This window comes from Epinephelus fuscoguttatus, linkage group LG19, assembly GCF_011397635.1.
Source record: "Epinephelus fuscoguttatus linkage group LG19, E.fuscoguttatus.final_Chr_v1".
Classification (NCBI taxonomy): domain Eukaryota; kingdom Metazoa; phylum Chordata; class Actinopteri; order Perciformes; family Serranidae; genus Epinephelus; species Epinephelus fuscoguttatus.
In genome coordinates this window covers 27829550-27843374 of record NC_064770.1, presented here as the reverse complement: position 1 = coordinate 27843374, position 13825 = coordinate 27829550, and the positions used below count along the sequence as shown (strand labels likewise).

General features: G+C 45.5%; 1 protein-coding gene across 1 annotated transcript in view; it reads left to right on the top strand.

Moving 5' to 3' along the window:
- cacna1ia (calcium voltage-gated channel subunit alpha1 Ia) overlaps positions 1-13825 on the top strand; it is a 138310-nt gene that overhangs the window by 62540 nt on the left and 61945 nt on the right. The window contains exons 14-21 of the mRNA XM_049561715.1: positions 567-721; positions 4072-4812; positions 6964-7064; positions 9238-9361; positions 9581-9649; positions 12404-12582; positions 12947-13073; positions 13407-13532. Coding sequence (XP_049417672.1) covers positions 567-721; positions 4072-4812; positions 6964-7064; positions 9238-9361; positions 9581-9649; positions 12404-12582; positions 12947-13073; positions 13407-13532 — 1622 coding nt within the window. The remainder of the gene's footprint in view (positions 1-566; positions 722-4071; positions 4813-6963; positions 7065-9237; positions 9362-9580; positions 9650-12403; positions 12583-12946; positions 13074-13406; positions 13533-13825) is intronic.

Sequence of the window (13825 nt, the reverse complement as noted above, 5' to 3'; positions counted from 1 at the left end):
CCTGTCTGAATTGTGAACTGCACAACGTAAATAATACATGCCTGATGCCACATCTCCATCCACTCCTCTCCCCTCTTCCCCCTATAGACATAACAAAAGTGAACAGGCTGAGAATCACGCAGTATTGAGTAGCATTTAGCGGCACATTAGGGAGGCCTCTGATGATGTCTGATCACACTTCTTCTGAGCCAAAATGCACCTTTTAAATGTCAGCTTACCTGGAAAAGAAATACAGTTGGAATGTTAATAGTACCTGGAGACCTATTCCACCAAAAGATATGTTTGGGAACGGACTAACCACTGACATGATATCCCTCTCTTTCACCATTATAAGCGCCTCTCCGGCTCCTCTAATGTGATTTAGTGTAAATTAAACCATCCTCTCACTCTCTTAGCTGGCCATAACATCGTGCTGGGACATTTATGTTGTAAAGTGATGGAGGGTGCCAAGTTCTGATTGCATGGTAGAAACAGAGAAGAAGCACTGGGCATAAGGAAGGGCTTCTTTAATGCTGTCTTTCTGTACCTCCATTCTCATTCTTCTCTCCACACCCTCTTTCCTACAGACCCAAAGATCTGCACTCTAACTCCTAATGGGCACCTGGATCTGTCCCCACTGCCCCATGGTCTGTTTCCAGGAGAGAGGCTGACCTTTGCCCTCGGCTCCAGGAAGAACAGTGTTATTTCTCTTGGCAGGGCCAACTTGGAGCAGAAGGCTATGGTGAGTAGAAAGGACTGAAAATAATACATGGTTCCTGGGTAACTGACCTGTCATTTAGGGTTGGGTCAGTGTAAGCATTTTTAGACCGATTTCACATTAAGTCATACACAGGACCAGACCAGTGTACTGAATTTTACCAGGTGTTCCACCTGACTCTGCAGCCCCAGTGGAACATAATGACATTGTGTCCCAACAGCCTACAAGCCTACAAGGTTCATCATGTAACGTCAGAGCTCTCTGTCCACAAATGGCCAACAGGAAGTTGCCTAGGTCTTATTTGCGATCATCATTTACCTTACCAGAAGCTGCCACCTCATTGTGGTTTTTGTAGTGAAATGAAGAGACATCATATAGATAAACGTAAGCAACCGGAATAAAAGAAACAGGAAGTGCAACTACTGTTATACTCAAAACTGCGCATCACATCGCCTGGACACCTCTTTCGTTGGCTTCACATTCAAGATGTTGCCATTCTGGTGTCATTTCCTTGAGAGATTAAGTCGGTCATGTCTCCTCTTGTGACCCCAAAAAACACATGAACTTTCTAGTACAAAACCCAAAACCAGTGAAGTTGGCACGTTGTGTAAACCGTAAATAAAAACAGAATACAATGATTTGCAAATCCTTTTCAACCTATATTCAATTGAATACACTGCAAAGACAAGTTACTTAATGTTCGAACAGGTAAACTTTGTAATTTTTTGCAAATATTAGCTCATTTGGAATTTGATGCCTGCAACATGTTTCAAAAAAGCTGGCACAAGTGGCAAAAAAGACTGAGAAAGTTGAGGAATGCTCATCAAACACTTATTTGGAACATCCCACAGGTGAACGGGCTAATTGGGAACAGGTGGGTGCCATGATTGGGTATAAAAGCAGCTTCCCTGAAATGCTCAGTCATTCACAAACAAGGATGGGGCGAGGGTCACCACTTAGTGAACAAATGCGTGAGCTGATTGTCGAACAGTTTAAGAACAACATTCCTCAACGAGCTATTGCAAGAAATTTAGGAATTTCATCATCTACAGTCCGTAATATCGTCAAAGGTTCAGAGAATCTGGAGAAATCACTGCGTAGCGACAAGGCCCAACATTGAATGCCCGTGACCTTGATCCCTCAGGCGGTACTGCATCAAAAACCGACATCAGTATTATGAGACATCACCACATGGGCTCAGGAACACTTCAGAAAACCACTGTCAGTAACTACAGTTCGTCGCTACATCTGCAAGTGCAAGTTAAAACTCTACAATGCAAAGCGAAAGCCATTTATCAACAGCACCCAGAAGCGCCGCCCGGCCGCTGGGCCCGAGCTCATCTAAGATGGACTGATGCAAAGTGGAAAAGTGTTCTGTGGTCTGACGAGTCCACATTTCAAATTGTTTTTGGAAACTGTGGGCGTCGTGTCCTCGGACCAAAGAGGAAAAGAACCATCCGGACTGTTATAGGCGCAAAGTTCAAAAGCCAGCATCTGTGATGGTATGGGGGTGTATTAGTGCCCAAGGCATGGGCAACTTACACATATGTGAAGGCACCATTAATGCTGAAAGGTACATACAGGTTTTGGAGCAACATATGTTGCCATCCAAGCAACGTCTTTTTCATGGACGCCCTGCTTATTTCAGCAAGACAATGCCAAGCCACATTCTGCACGTGTTACAACAGCATGGCTCCATAGTAAAAGAGTGCGGGTACTAGACTGGCCTGCCTGTAGTCCAGACCTGTCTCCCATTGAAAATGTATGGCGCATTTTGAAGCGTAAAATACGACAACGGAGACCCCGGACTGTTGAACAACTTAAGCTGTACATCAAGCAAGAATGGGAAAGAGTTCCACCTGAAAAGCTTCAAAAATTGGTCTCCTCAGTTCCCAAACATTTACTGAGTGTCGTTAAAAGGAAAGGAAATGTAACACAGTGGTAAAAAGGCCCCTGTGCCAACTTTTTTGCAATGTGTTGCTGCCTTTAAATTCTAAGTTAATGATTATTTGCAAAAAAAAAAAAAAAGTTTCTCAGTTTGAACATTAAACATCTTGTCTTTGCAGTGTATTCAATTGAATATAAGTTGAAAAGGATTTGCAAATCATTGTATTCTGTTTTTATCTACGATTTACACAACGTGCCAACTTCACTGGTTTTGGGTTTTGTAAATCAGGCATGTCCGCAGTCCAGCCCAAGGGCCAATCATGGCCCGTGGACTGATTTTAAACGGCCCACGACTTGTTTCCCAAAACATACCATATGGCCTGCCACATAGTATTAGTTAATTAGGCAAGTTCACTTTGCCTTTTTTCTTTATTTCATGATGGCAGTGCTATCAAGTTTGTAGACATGCACCAAGTAGGAGCTATGAATTAGGATGATATGTGACCTACAATTTATCCCCGTTAAAATACGAGCTGCAGCATCTGTACTAGCTGAAGCCGAGTCGTGAGAAAATACAAAAGCATGAATAAGCTTTTGTAGGTCAGGAAAAGACACAGCTGAATTAAAATATGCTTTCCTTGCTAGGTAGCAGACATGACCACAGCAAAGAAGCACAAAGTTGACAGCAGGGGTCGCTGCTTTCAGGTTGAAAGTTTGATGCATTTACACTGAAAGATGAAACAGTTGTGTCTGTCTCATTTGTTTGGGATTTTCAACCCATATGATGCAAGAAGCAGGTGCCCCCCCCCCCCCCCCCCCCAGGTATCACATTACCTAATCTGCCCCCCATTCAAAAAAGTTTCAACCCCCGGCTTCTTCATATTGCCAGTGTTTGGCTCGGCAGTAAACTGCACACTGCCTGTCAGACACTCGCGGCTCTGTTATTACATTTCTAAACAAATGTAATGTAATGTTAATCACATTGTCATATGGCTTATTATTAATGCAATACAAGTTGGATTTGGAGCCATGACGCCGTTAGCACAGGTTGCTAATTTCGAGCTAATTTGCCACAACATGTTATAATGACAAAATCAAACCAGTTTAAGCTCAAACACCGGATCAGACAGGCCTGGCACAACCAGAAATCGACCCACCTCCACTGTCATTATGTTTTGATTTGACTGAGACAGTGTGAAATTATAGGCAATGTCTTTGACGAGGACATGTGCTGCAAAGCTATTACTTTTTTCAACCCAGCCCTGTTTAAATTATGGACGGCTCTCACAGAGGTAATTCCAAGCTTCATGTAATGAGAAGCATGTGATTACATCACATATTCTTCTTTATTCCATTGTTTTGAGATGTGTGTGGTCATTGGTTGGGTTCTGTTTGTGTTTGTTGGTAAGCCAGCCTGTCAGAGCAGATCCAGACTGTGTGGCTCTGGATTAAAGAACATGGAGGAAACCTCTCTGTCTCTGTCTCAGTATCCAGGTCGAGGTTACCACAACTGGGGCCGCCCACTGACCAACCAGCCTCAGGCCTTGTGGGCCCGCCGCTCCAGCTGGAACAGTCTGGGAGGATGCCGCCCCTGCTCCTCCTCGTCTCCCTCCGCTAGTCCAGCCTTCACCCCTACCTCTGCACGGCCCTTCTATGGCTACGGCCTTGGGGGTCTCGGCGGAGTGGTCGGAGGAAGCCTCCGCATCCGTGGTCCCCGTGCCTCCTCATCCCCGCACCACCACCTCCAACATGTCCACCCAGATGAGGAAGAGTCTCTCCTGTCTCCTCCCCCTGTTGCTCCACACTCTCTTCACCTTCCCCATCCTGTGCTCCCGGGTCACTTTGCACCCAGGAGGGACCGCAGAGCTCTCTCACTAGAGCTGCCCCACCTGCTGCAGGTCCCAGGACTAACGCACCCTCCACCGCCACCACACCACCTGCCACTCCCCGTGACACTCCATGCTCACAACAGGAAGAAGAGCCTCTCTGGGGGGGCGGTAATCACTGGAGGTGGTGGCAGTGGACTGGACAGTCTGGGTGGCTTGGGAGTGGTACACCAAGACTGTAATGGGAAGACTCCTCTGTCTCAGCTTCTCCAGCCTCCTCCTAGACACCACACTGAGCAGGCTGGAGAGGCAAACCCTCAGAGCCAGCTGATGGCCGACGTCTTCCCACAGGTTAACACACGCAGCAAGGACCGGGAGGACCTGGACGATGATGTTGAATATGTAAGTTATCATTAAGTGTGTGGGATGGAGGGTGATCAAGGTCCAGGGTATTTCGTCAGAAATGGAATATTATATGTTTTCTTTAGTGTAGGATCACCTGAAAGTAAGAATCATTGTGTTTTCAGAAGAATGAGTCGTTTATATCTACACAGTGAGCAGGCTCTCATCCATGGACTCCACCGTTCTTCTACAATAGCTAAGAATGGACAAACTGAACACTGGCTCTAGATACGGCCATTTGCATTTTCGTGTTGTTCACTGTAGTGAGCAGCCCCTTCATGACAAGCCAGCAGTATCAGAAAAACATTGATTTTTAACAGTGTTTTTTAACAGTTTTAATCACCGGGTCCGTTTGTTTTGGAGAGGAAGAGTCCTCTGCAGATAATTCAGCTCCTGGTAAAACTTCCTGAGCGTCTGGATCTTAAGTTACAAAAGGAAAAACTGAGCACACATTTGCACATGCTCTGCAACAAGCCAAACAGCATCAGAGAAATGCTGTTTTGTTACGTGAAACTGCCTAGGGGCCGAACACATGCTGTGTCTTTAGCCACCTGGAAAACGTGAGGTCAGGCACTGGGTGCTACTCTTGATTTTTTTTGTTTCACCTTTCAAAAGCGCAGCAGCAGGTTGTGTCTGAGGTTGGTAAGCAACCTTAACAAGTATTGTATCATAGCCCATTTACCTGAAATCCTGAAAGCAGAGCTGATCTTCCAGGCGCTGTTTGTAAGACCAGACAAAAAGCTCTGGCAGCCATGCTCTAAAATGATCAACTTCTTCTCTATATTTATGGAAGAAGGGAAAGATATTCGTCATCTGTGATTGGTTGGTCCTCGTCACATGACATGTAGTGCACACTGGTGTATTCCAAAAGTTAAACTTGGTGTGTCTCAGGGTGCAGCCGTAGTGCCCTGAAAAATAGGCGCTCAGAACACATACATGCTGCAACAGTGTCGCTCTGGCGTTTGAGCGTGCCTGCCACATGTTGAAAACAATGAATTTGAGGGTGCAAAAAAAATGTGGCATGTGTACGCCCCCTTATTTTGTGTTTTTACCGGTTTTAATGACCTAGTCGGTTTGTTTTGGAGAGGAGGAGGCATTTAATGGACGATTCTCATCCATGGAGTTCACCATTCTCCCACCATTCTTCTACAGTAACCAAGAAATGGACTAGCTGAACACTGACTCTAGATAGGGCCATTTGCGTTTTCACGTCGTTCACTGTAGTTAGCAGCCCCTTTGTGACGAGACAACAGTATCAGAAAAACATCGATTTTCAGCATGAAAGTGCTTTATTCAGTGTTTTAATAACCGGGATCATTTGTTTTGGAGAGGAGGAAACCTCTGCAGCTAATTCAGTTCCTGGTAAAAACCTCCTGAACGCCTGGCTCTTAAGTTACAAAAGAAAATACTGAGCACACATTCGCACATGCTGAGCCAGCAGCCCATCTGCAACACATCAAACAACATCGGAGAGAGATGTACGCAAAACTGCTTTAGGGGGCTTACACATGCTGCGGGCGAAGGGAAAACTAATTGTCTGCTGTGATTAGTTGGTCCATGCCATTGGTTTGTGGCATTCCAAAAGTTGAACTTGGTGTATCAAGTTCATCAAGATGTAGCGCCCTGAAAAATAGGCGCTTGGGAACGCAGTCTACATCGAAAACAATTATTTTGAGGGTGTAAAAAAAACGCTCTACATCTACAAGGAACAAAGAAGCACAATCTCGGCCTGTGATTCTCAATAACTGAACTATTAGCTTTTGTGTTAAAGTACAAGATTTTACACATTCAATAATCTGCTGCTCTCTCGTGTGTAGGATTTTCAAGTACTTTGTATAAAGCCTGCACTCCCTATCACCTGGGCCTCGTGGGAGACCCATTGTTTTCATTGTAAACAAGTCTGTGTATGAGAGAAACAAGGTTAATTAGAAAGGACTATTTAGACAGCGGGGGAGAGAGCTATACAGATGGTAATGTTGGAAGATGCTCCGAGCTGTTGCTATAGAAGTGTTTCACTTTCGTTAATAATTTAAATAGGCAGTCTAAACAGGCTTTGCAATTTTGTGTGTCTGCCTGATTATATTGTGCAAACTATACGGGCTGAGCTTGTGTGTGTGCGGGTCGTGATGTGTGTCGATATGTGTGTTGCAGAGCTTGTGCTTCCGCATCCAGAAGATGTTAGAGGCGTACAGACCAGACTGGTGTGAGAGCAGAGAAGATTGGTCTGTCTTCCTATTCTCCCCGCAGAACAGGTGAGTCGCCTCTAGTCCTCGCTCGGCTTCTGTCTTTTTCCCTTTTAATCAAATCTGCTGTACGCCGTGCTTTTAGTGATCGTCTGCATCAAAAGTGTGATGACTCAAAATGTGGGCAAAGTCTTTCATCGGCTGGCCACAGGACGCGTCTCATCAAAACAATATCAAGGATGGGTGGGCAGACTCCGTTCCTCCACCTCATCAATAGGAAGGACAGGTTGCCAAGTTTCCGCAGAGAAGGACTACATTAGAGTATTGATCGCCACCTTGCAAATAACAAAAGGGATATTTTCTGCCCTCTCCCCTCCTGTTAGAGAGCAAGGAGCAGGCCTCGGGGGGTAAATTTAATACCATAGGCGATTCATTAAATTCTGCATTAACGTGTGGGGATATTGTGTTACAATGTGCGGTTTCAATAGACACAGTTGAGTTTTAATAAAAGCCATTTAAATGTCCCCACGCTTGTTCCAAAACACAATCCCTCTCCTTTCTTTTCATCCGTTCCAATAAACACTGCAGCAAAGATATTTAATTGCTTTTTGGCAGTACACGGTGTCACATGCTAAGGTTTGAAATGCATATTCAGGATTTATACGTCCCATCTCTCTTTCCGTCTGTGGCTGTTTCTCTCTTATCTTTCTGTTCTGTTCTCCCAGCAGAACACTGTACTCAGGAGTCGGCTGCTTCTGAGAGTGTTGTTAATGTAATTTGTTTGGAATTAGGAGCGATGTAAACAGCGGCTGAATGAGGCTATTTACTCACCAAGATGTAAGGGAGCTCCCGTGCAACTGTCAGGAGACTTGGCTCGCGTTCTGATTGGATGGCAGAGGTTTATAAATTACGTCTGGGCAGAGTGTGGCCTAACCTCCATGTATTGTTCCCTCTGTTTTCTCAGGCTCTTCTTTGTATTAATAGCAACTGCAATGCCTTTGTAAACTTATCTGTTTGCTTTCTACTCTTTATTCATTCCTCCTCTCCTCTCCCCTTGTCTCCTCTTCTCCTCTACTCTTTCCTTCTCTTCTCCCCTATTCCCTCCCCACGTCCCCTCTCCTATCCTCTTCTCTCCTTACCTCGTTTCCTCCTTCCCTCCACACATTTCCTTTCCTCATCCTCTCTCTTCTTTCCTCCTCTCATCTCCTCTTCCCCTCTCCTCTACTTTTCTCTTCTCTCCTGTCCTCTTCATCGTCTCCTCTGCTCTCCTTTTTTCTTCTCCTCTTTACTCATCTCCTCTTTTCCTCTTACCTCCTCTTCTCTTTTCTATTCCCTTCTCTCCTATTCCCTCCCCACATATCCTTTCCTCTTCTTTCCTCTCCCCTTGTCTCCTGTTCTACTCTACTCTGCTCTTTTCTTCTCCTCTCTCCTGTTCCCTCCCCTCGCCTCGTCTCTTCTTCTCTCAACTCCTCTCCTCACCTTGTTCACTTGTCTCCGCTCCTCTTTTCTTCTCTTTCTTTGTCTCCTCATTCCTCTTCCCTCCTCTCCTCTTTTCTCTCTTCTCTCCCCTCTCCTCCTCTCATCTCCCCTTCCCTCCCCACATCTCCTCTCCTCCTCTTCTCTCCTCCACTTGGCCTCATCTCCTCTTCTCTGCTCTTTTCTTCTCTCCCGTACCCTCCCCACATCTCGTTTCCACATCTCCTCTCCTCTTCTCCTTCCTCGTCTCCTTTTTTCCTTCTCTCCTCTTCTCCTCTTTTTTATTCTCTGGTGTCCTTTTCTCCACTTTTTCCCACCTCTTATCATCTCTCCCCTTGTCTCCTTTTCCCCTCTCCTCCACCCTTCCCACATCTCCTCTCCTCCTCTTCTCTCTACTCTTTCTGTCCATTCTCTCCGATTCCCTCCCATCATCACCTCACCTCTTCTTTTCGGTCCTCTCTCTTCTCCTCTCCCCTCGTCTCCTGTTCCCCTTTCCTCTACTCTTTTCCTCTCTTCTCTCCCACTCCCTCCTCTTGACTCATCGCCTCTTCTTTTCTCTCTTCTCTCCTCTTCTCCCCCCCATTCCTCATCTTCTTTCCTATTTTCTCATCTCCCCTTTTCCCCTCCTCTTCTTGCCTCCTTTCTTCCCTCATCTCCTTATCCCCTCCCCTGTCCTTTCCAATTCTCTCCTTTACCCTCCCCTTGTCTCCTTTCCTCAACTCTTCTTTCCTCTCCCCTTGTCTCCTCTTCTCTCCTGCTGTTCCAGGTTCAGACAGATATGCCAGTCCATCATAGCCCATAAGCTGTTCGACTATGTGGTTTTGGCCTTCATCTTCTCCAACTGCATTACAGTAGCTCTGGAGAGGCCAAAGATCCTCCAGGGCAGCTTGGTAAATCCATCTGAAATGTGTGTCAGTCTGTGCATGTGTGCCTACGAGCTCCCGTCTGCAGCCTTTTTGTGGCAGCTTCTCATATTCTCTGAGGATGAATTCAATTTTTATTATCTAAAAGGTGCAGTAAGTAAGATTTTACTGCCCTTAATCGGCCCTTCTCTCCTTTCTGACTGTCACCCCCTCTCCTCCTCCTCCTCCTCCTGTTTGTCTGTCCAGGAACGAGTCTTTCTCACCATCTCCAACTACATCTTTACTGCCATCTTTGTGGGCGAGATGACACTCAAGGTAACCTTTTACAACCTGTCTCTCCATTACAACCAATGAGTCCTGAGTGTGGTGTGTGCAGGCAATACACAGAGGCATCTTTTTTGTCTATCTCCTCCCGTGTCTCCCTGCTCGTCTCTCTCTCTCTCTCTCGCTGAATTGACTTCGCTTCAGTGCTCCCAAAGCCCGGCCCCTTCCCTACCCCTCTTTCTTGGCAATCCCCATGTTCCTTTGGAGAACAGAGCAATTAAGCAATGTCATTAATTAGCGGCTAGTCTTCTCATATGGATGTGGTCCTTCTCCAGTACTCCCCCACACTCTCTCCTTCCTCCCTGTCCTCGCCAATGTTGACTGTTTCTTTTTTTAAGTTTATGCCTCCACTTCCTTAGGGTCCCTCTGTTCTCATTGGTCTGCTTTTTTCCGACTCCTGATCTTTCCCCGTCCTCCCTTTCCTTTATTTTCCCCTCCCTCCCATTCACCACCGTCTCTGTATTCTCTGCAAAAGACTTTGGCACAAGTGGGCCATCAATTATGCACTCCCACAATCAATTATTAACCAATCACAGCCCGTCAAGAAGCCACAGGCTTGTCAGCCCCCTGGCCGAGCCGTACATGCCTCCCCTCTGTGTCTCTGTCTGTCTGAGCCTCGCGGATCTCCATAATGTGTGTTGGTGTGTGATAGTTTGTGTAGCATTAATCTCTCCGTAGGACTCCACCACTGAGTTTAGTGCTGTGTACAAGATGCAGCCGCATAAAAAGCACAGCGGGGTTGTGGAATTGGTCAGCACATTGCAGAACTTTTTAGAGTGTTATTTTATGAGGCAGTGTCTGACACAATGTCGCACTACACTACTACTCCTAATGATTGCAGTTGTATGACGTAGCAATGCTGTTGGCTGTAACATCTCTCAACATAAAGCATTAGATTATACGTAAATATATAATTAGAACAATCAGATTTGTGAAGTCGATACATTCTTGGGAGTTTTGCACATTCAGTTTACTTTTTGGCATTCAGCCCTAAGATGTTTGCCAGACACTGATCCTTCACCCATCTTGATTTGTTTGCACGCTAACCCCTGCCGTCCCTCTGAAGCTTTACCAGACACTTTGCAAATGTCACTTGCAGATTTTTGATGCTCCCACTGCTGCTTAGCAAAACACCAAATCCAGCTGTTTGCATATGTATTACAGTGCCTGTACAACGACGTCCAGCCCTCACTCTTGAAGTCGCAGAGGAGTAAAGTACCATTATATGTTAAATGGTTCCACAATAAACCTTTTTACGAGCAAAGTGAGAGGCATTTAGGACATATACAGTGTATCACTTTACCAGTCACTATTACAGTAAACACACTGTCACCTGTGCACTCTTTATAGTGATGCATGATGTGTAAATGTGTCTATGTCCTAATTACACATAGGTACCATTTACTGTGTGTGTTCTCATTTTTTCCTCCCAATTTTCAGCTGATGTTTGTGTGTGCATGTGCGCATACACCAATCAGCCAAAAAATTAGAACCACTACTGGGTGAAGTAAGTAACACTGATTATCTTGTTACAATGCAATGTTCTCCTGGGGAACTTCTCGAGGATGCCACTTGATGTGCTCCACCCACCTGAACACCTCTGCAGATGGAGTATCTCTCATCATAGCAGCAGCACTCCCCAATGACAGAGGCCCCCCAGCACGAGAATGCCCCACGCCACACTACAGAAACTGCTCAGGAATGGCCTGAGGAATGTGACAAAAAGCTAAAGGCATCAACCTGGCCTCCAGATTCCCCAAATCCAAATTTGATCGAGCATCCATGGGACATGCTGGTTCCTCAGAGGTAGCCCTAATCCACGGTGGGGCCACCCTGGATTGGACACATGACCTCTGGAAGGTGTCCCTCACTGGGGTGCTGGCTTCAGATCATTTGAGACCCGTTAGCTGTGAGGTGGGGTACCAGCATGTCCCAAGATGCTCAGTCAGATTGGGGTGTTGCAGATTTGGAGGCCAGGTCGATACCTTGTTCCTCCAGGCCATTCCTGAGCAGTCTTTGTGGTGTGGTATGGCATGTGTGTGTGACTTATGTGTGGCTTATTTCGAGAACACATTTCACGAAAGACCAGTTAACTGGGGACGGTTCATCCAACTGGGGACAAAAGCAGTCCCTAGTGTCCGTTGTTAGAAAAACGCAAATTTTTGGGTTACTGGTCAAAGTTAGGGTGGCTCATGATGGCTCCGGAGGTAGAGTCGGTCATCCGATCATCACATTGGCAATTTCATCCTCGGCTCCTCCAGTATGGGTGCTGCAGTATACTTGGGCAAAATACTGAACCCCAAATTGCACCCAATGGCTTTGTCATCGATGTGCGAGTGCATATTAGCGTTTAGTAGCAGACAGCACCTTTTATTGTAGCCTCTGTGTGTGAATGGGTGAGTGTGACTTAAAGTGCTTTGGGTGGTTGGAAGCGTAGAAAGGCCCTATAGAAATGCAGGCTATATAATTTCCCCAGCAGTGACCGAAGTAAACGTGTGTGTGTGTTTGAGCTTGAGTGTGTAGAAGATCTTGCTAGTGCCAACAGCCTGTTTTCCTACAGCTGCTGACAACTTTAATGTCTGTATCACATCCCTCATCCTCTTGCTCTTTTAGTTTCCTCTTGTTTTTGTTGTTGTGCTACACGTTTGTATTTTTTCCACATCTGACAGTTTATTTTACAGAAATGCTCCAGAAACAGACAGGCCATGTTCTGTTACTCTGCCTCACCTAATTTTCTCTCTTCAGGTGGTTTCCATGGGTCTGTATGTGGGCGAGCAGGCTTATCTGCGGAGCAGCTGGAACATTCTGGATGGCTTCCTAGTTTTTGTGTCTTTGATTGACATTGTCGTGTCCATGGCGGGTGGGGCTAAGATCCTGGGTGTGCTAAGAGTGCTCAGGCTTCTCAGAACATTGCGTCCCCTCAGGTACGGACGAACTAATAATTAGTGAGTAATTTGCATCTACTGACGATCATGTTACGTACGTCAGCTCTGCGCATTGTCTGTATGGTTTTATCTTTACAAGTTCCTAATGCTCTTAAACACAATGACTGAAGAGTGATGCTCCGATAAAAAATCCATTTGCAGAGTTGTTTACCAATCTCGACAGCAGACAGAAAATGTAATCACAATTAATCAATTATGTCCTCTCCAATGAATCTGTTTTTCCTCATGAATGGTGCCATCTTTGAGGTAATCAGTGCAATTTTAAGGATGTTCAAATGAAATAAAATAACACACACTGTTATTTGTATTTCGTATCTTCCTCTTACCCCTCCCCCCTCCTCAGGGTGATTAGCAGAGCTCCAGGTCTGAAGCTGGTGGTGGAGACCCTCATCACCTCCCTTAAACCCATTGGCAACATTGTCCTCATCTGTTGTGCATTCTTCATCATCTTTGGCATTCTTGGGGTGCAGGTAGGAAAAAACGAACAGCTGTTTTATGATACACACATTGTAAACATGTCCATTTGTGTGGTGTCCGTCCCTTTACTATGATTGTAAAATATATGATTCTCGCCCACCCTTTCCTTCTTATTATCTTGGAAGCACACATGCATATCTATCTAAAATAAATCTCATTGTCTTCCTACTTCTTTCATCGCTGCACAACAGTTTGACCAGCTCATTATTTCACTCAAGAGCACCCTTTCATCTCGTCAGAGGAGCCCACAAAGGCTTATTTCTCTCTTTTCATATAAGTAGCCAGACAGCATCGAAAGCTTAGTGTCATTGTTCTTCTGCTGACAGCTGTTTAAAGGCAAGTTCTTCTACTGCTTCGGCCCCGACGTCAAAAACATCACCAACAAGTCTGACTGTCTGCAAGCCAACTACAAGTGGGTCCACCATAAGTACAACTTCGACAACCTAGGGCAGGTTAGTATCACTGGTGTTTTCGGCATGTCTGGTGTGCAGTATGGGACCTTTTAAATAAGTCCCCTTCCACTCAAACATGTGTTTTTCTTCTGTTTATGTCCCCTAAAACAGTGGTTCCCTACTGATCGGGCCACAGAGTTCAGATTTCTCCTTAGTCATTAGTTTAAGCTCCACAGAGTTTAATATATTCAGCATCATACTTGCATTTGGCCATGTTGCTGAGTTAGTTTGCTGCTTCTGTTAAGTAGCTGTCCATTAGTCACTCACTCTGCAGCAGGAAATGTCACTTCAAA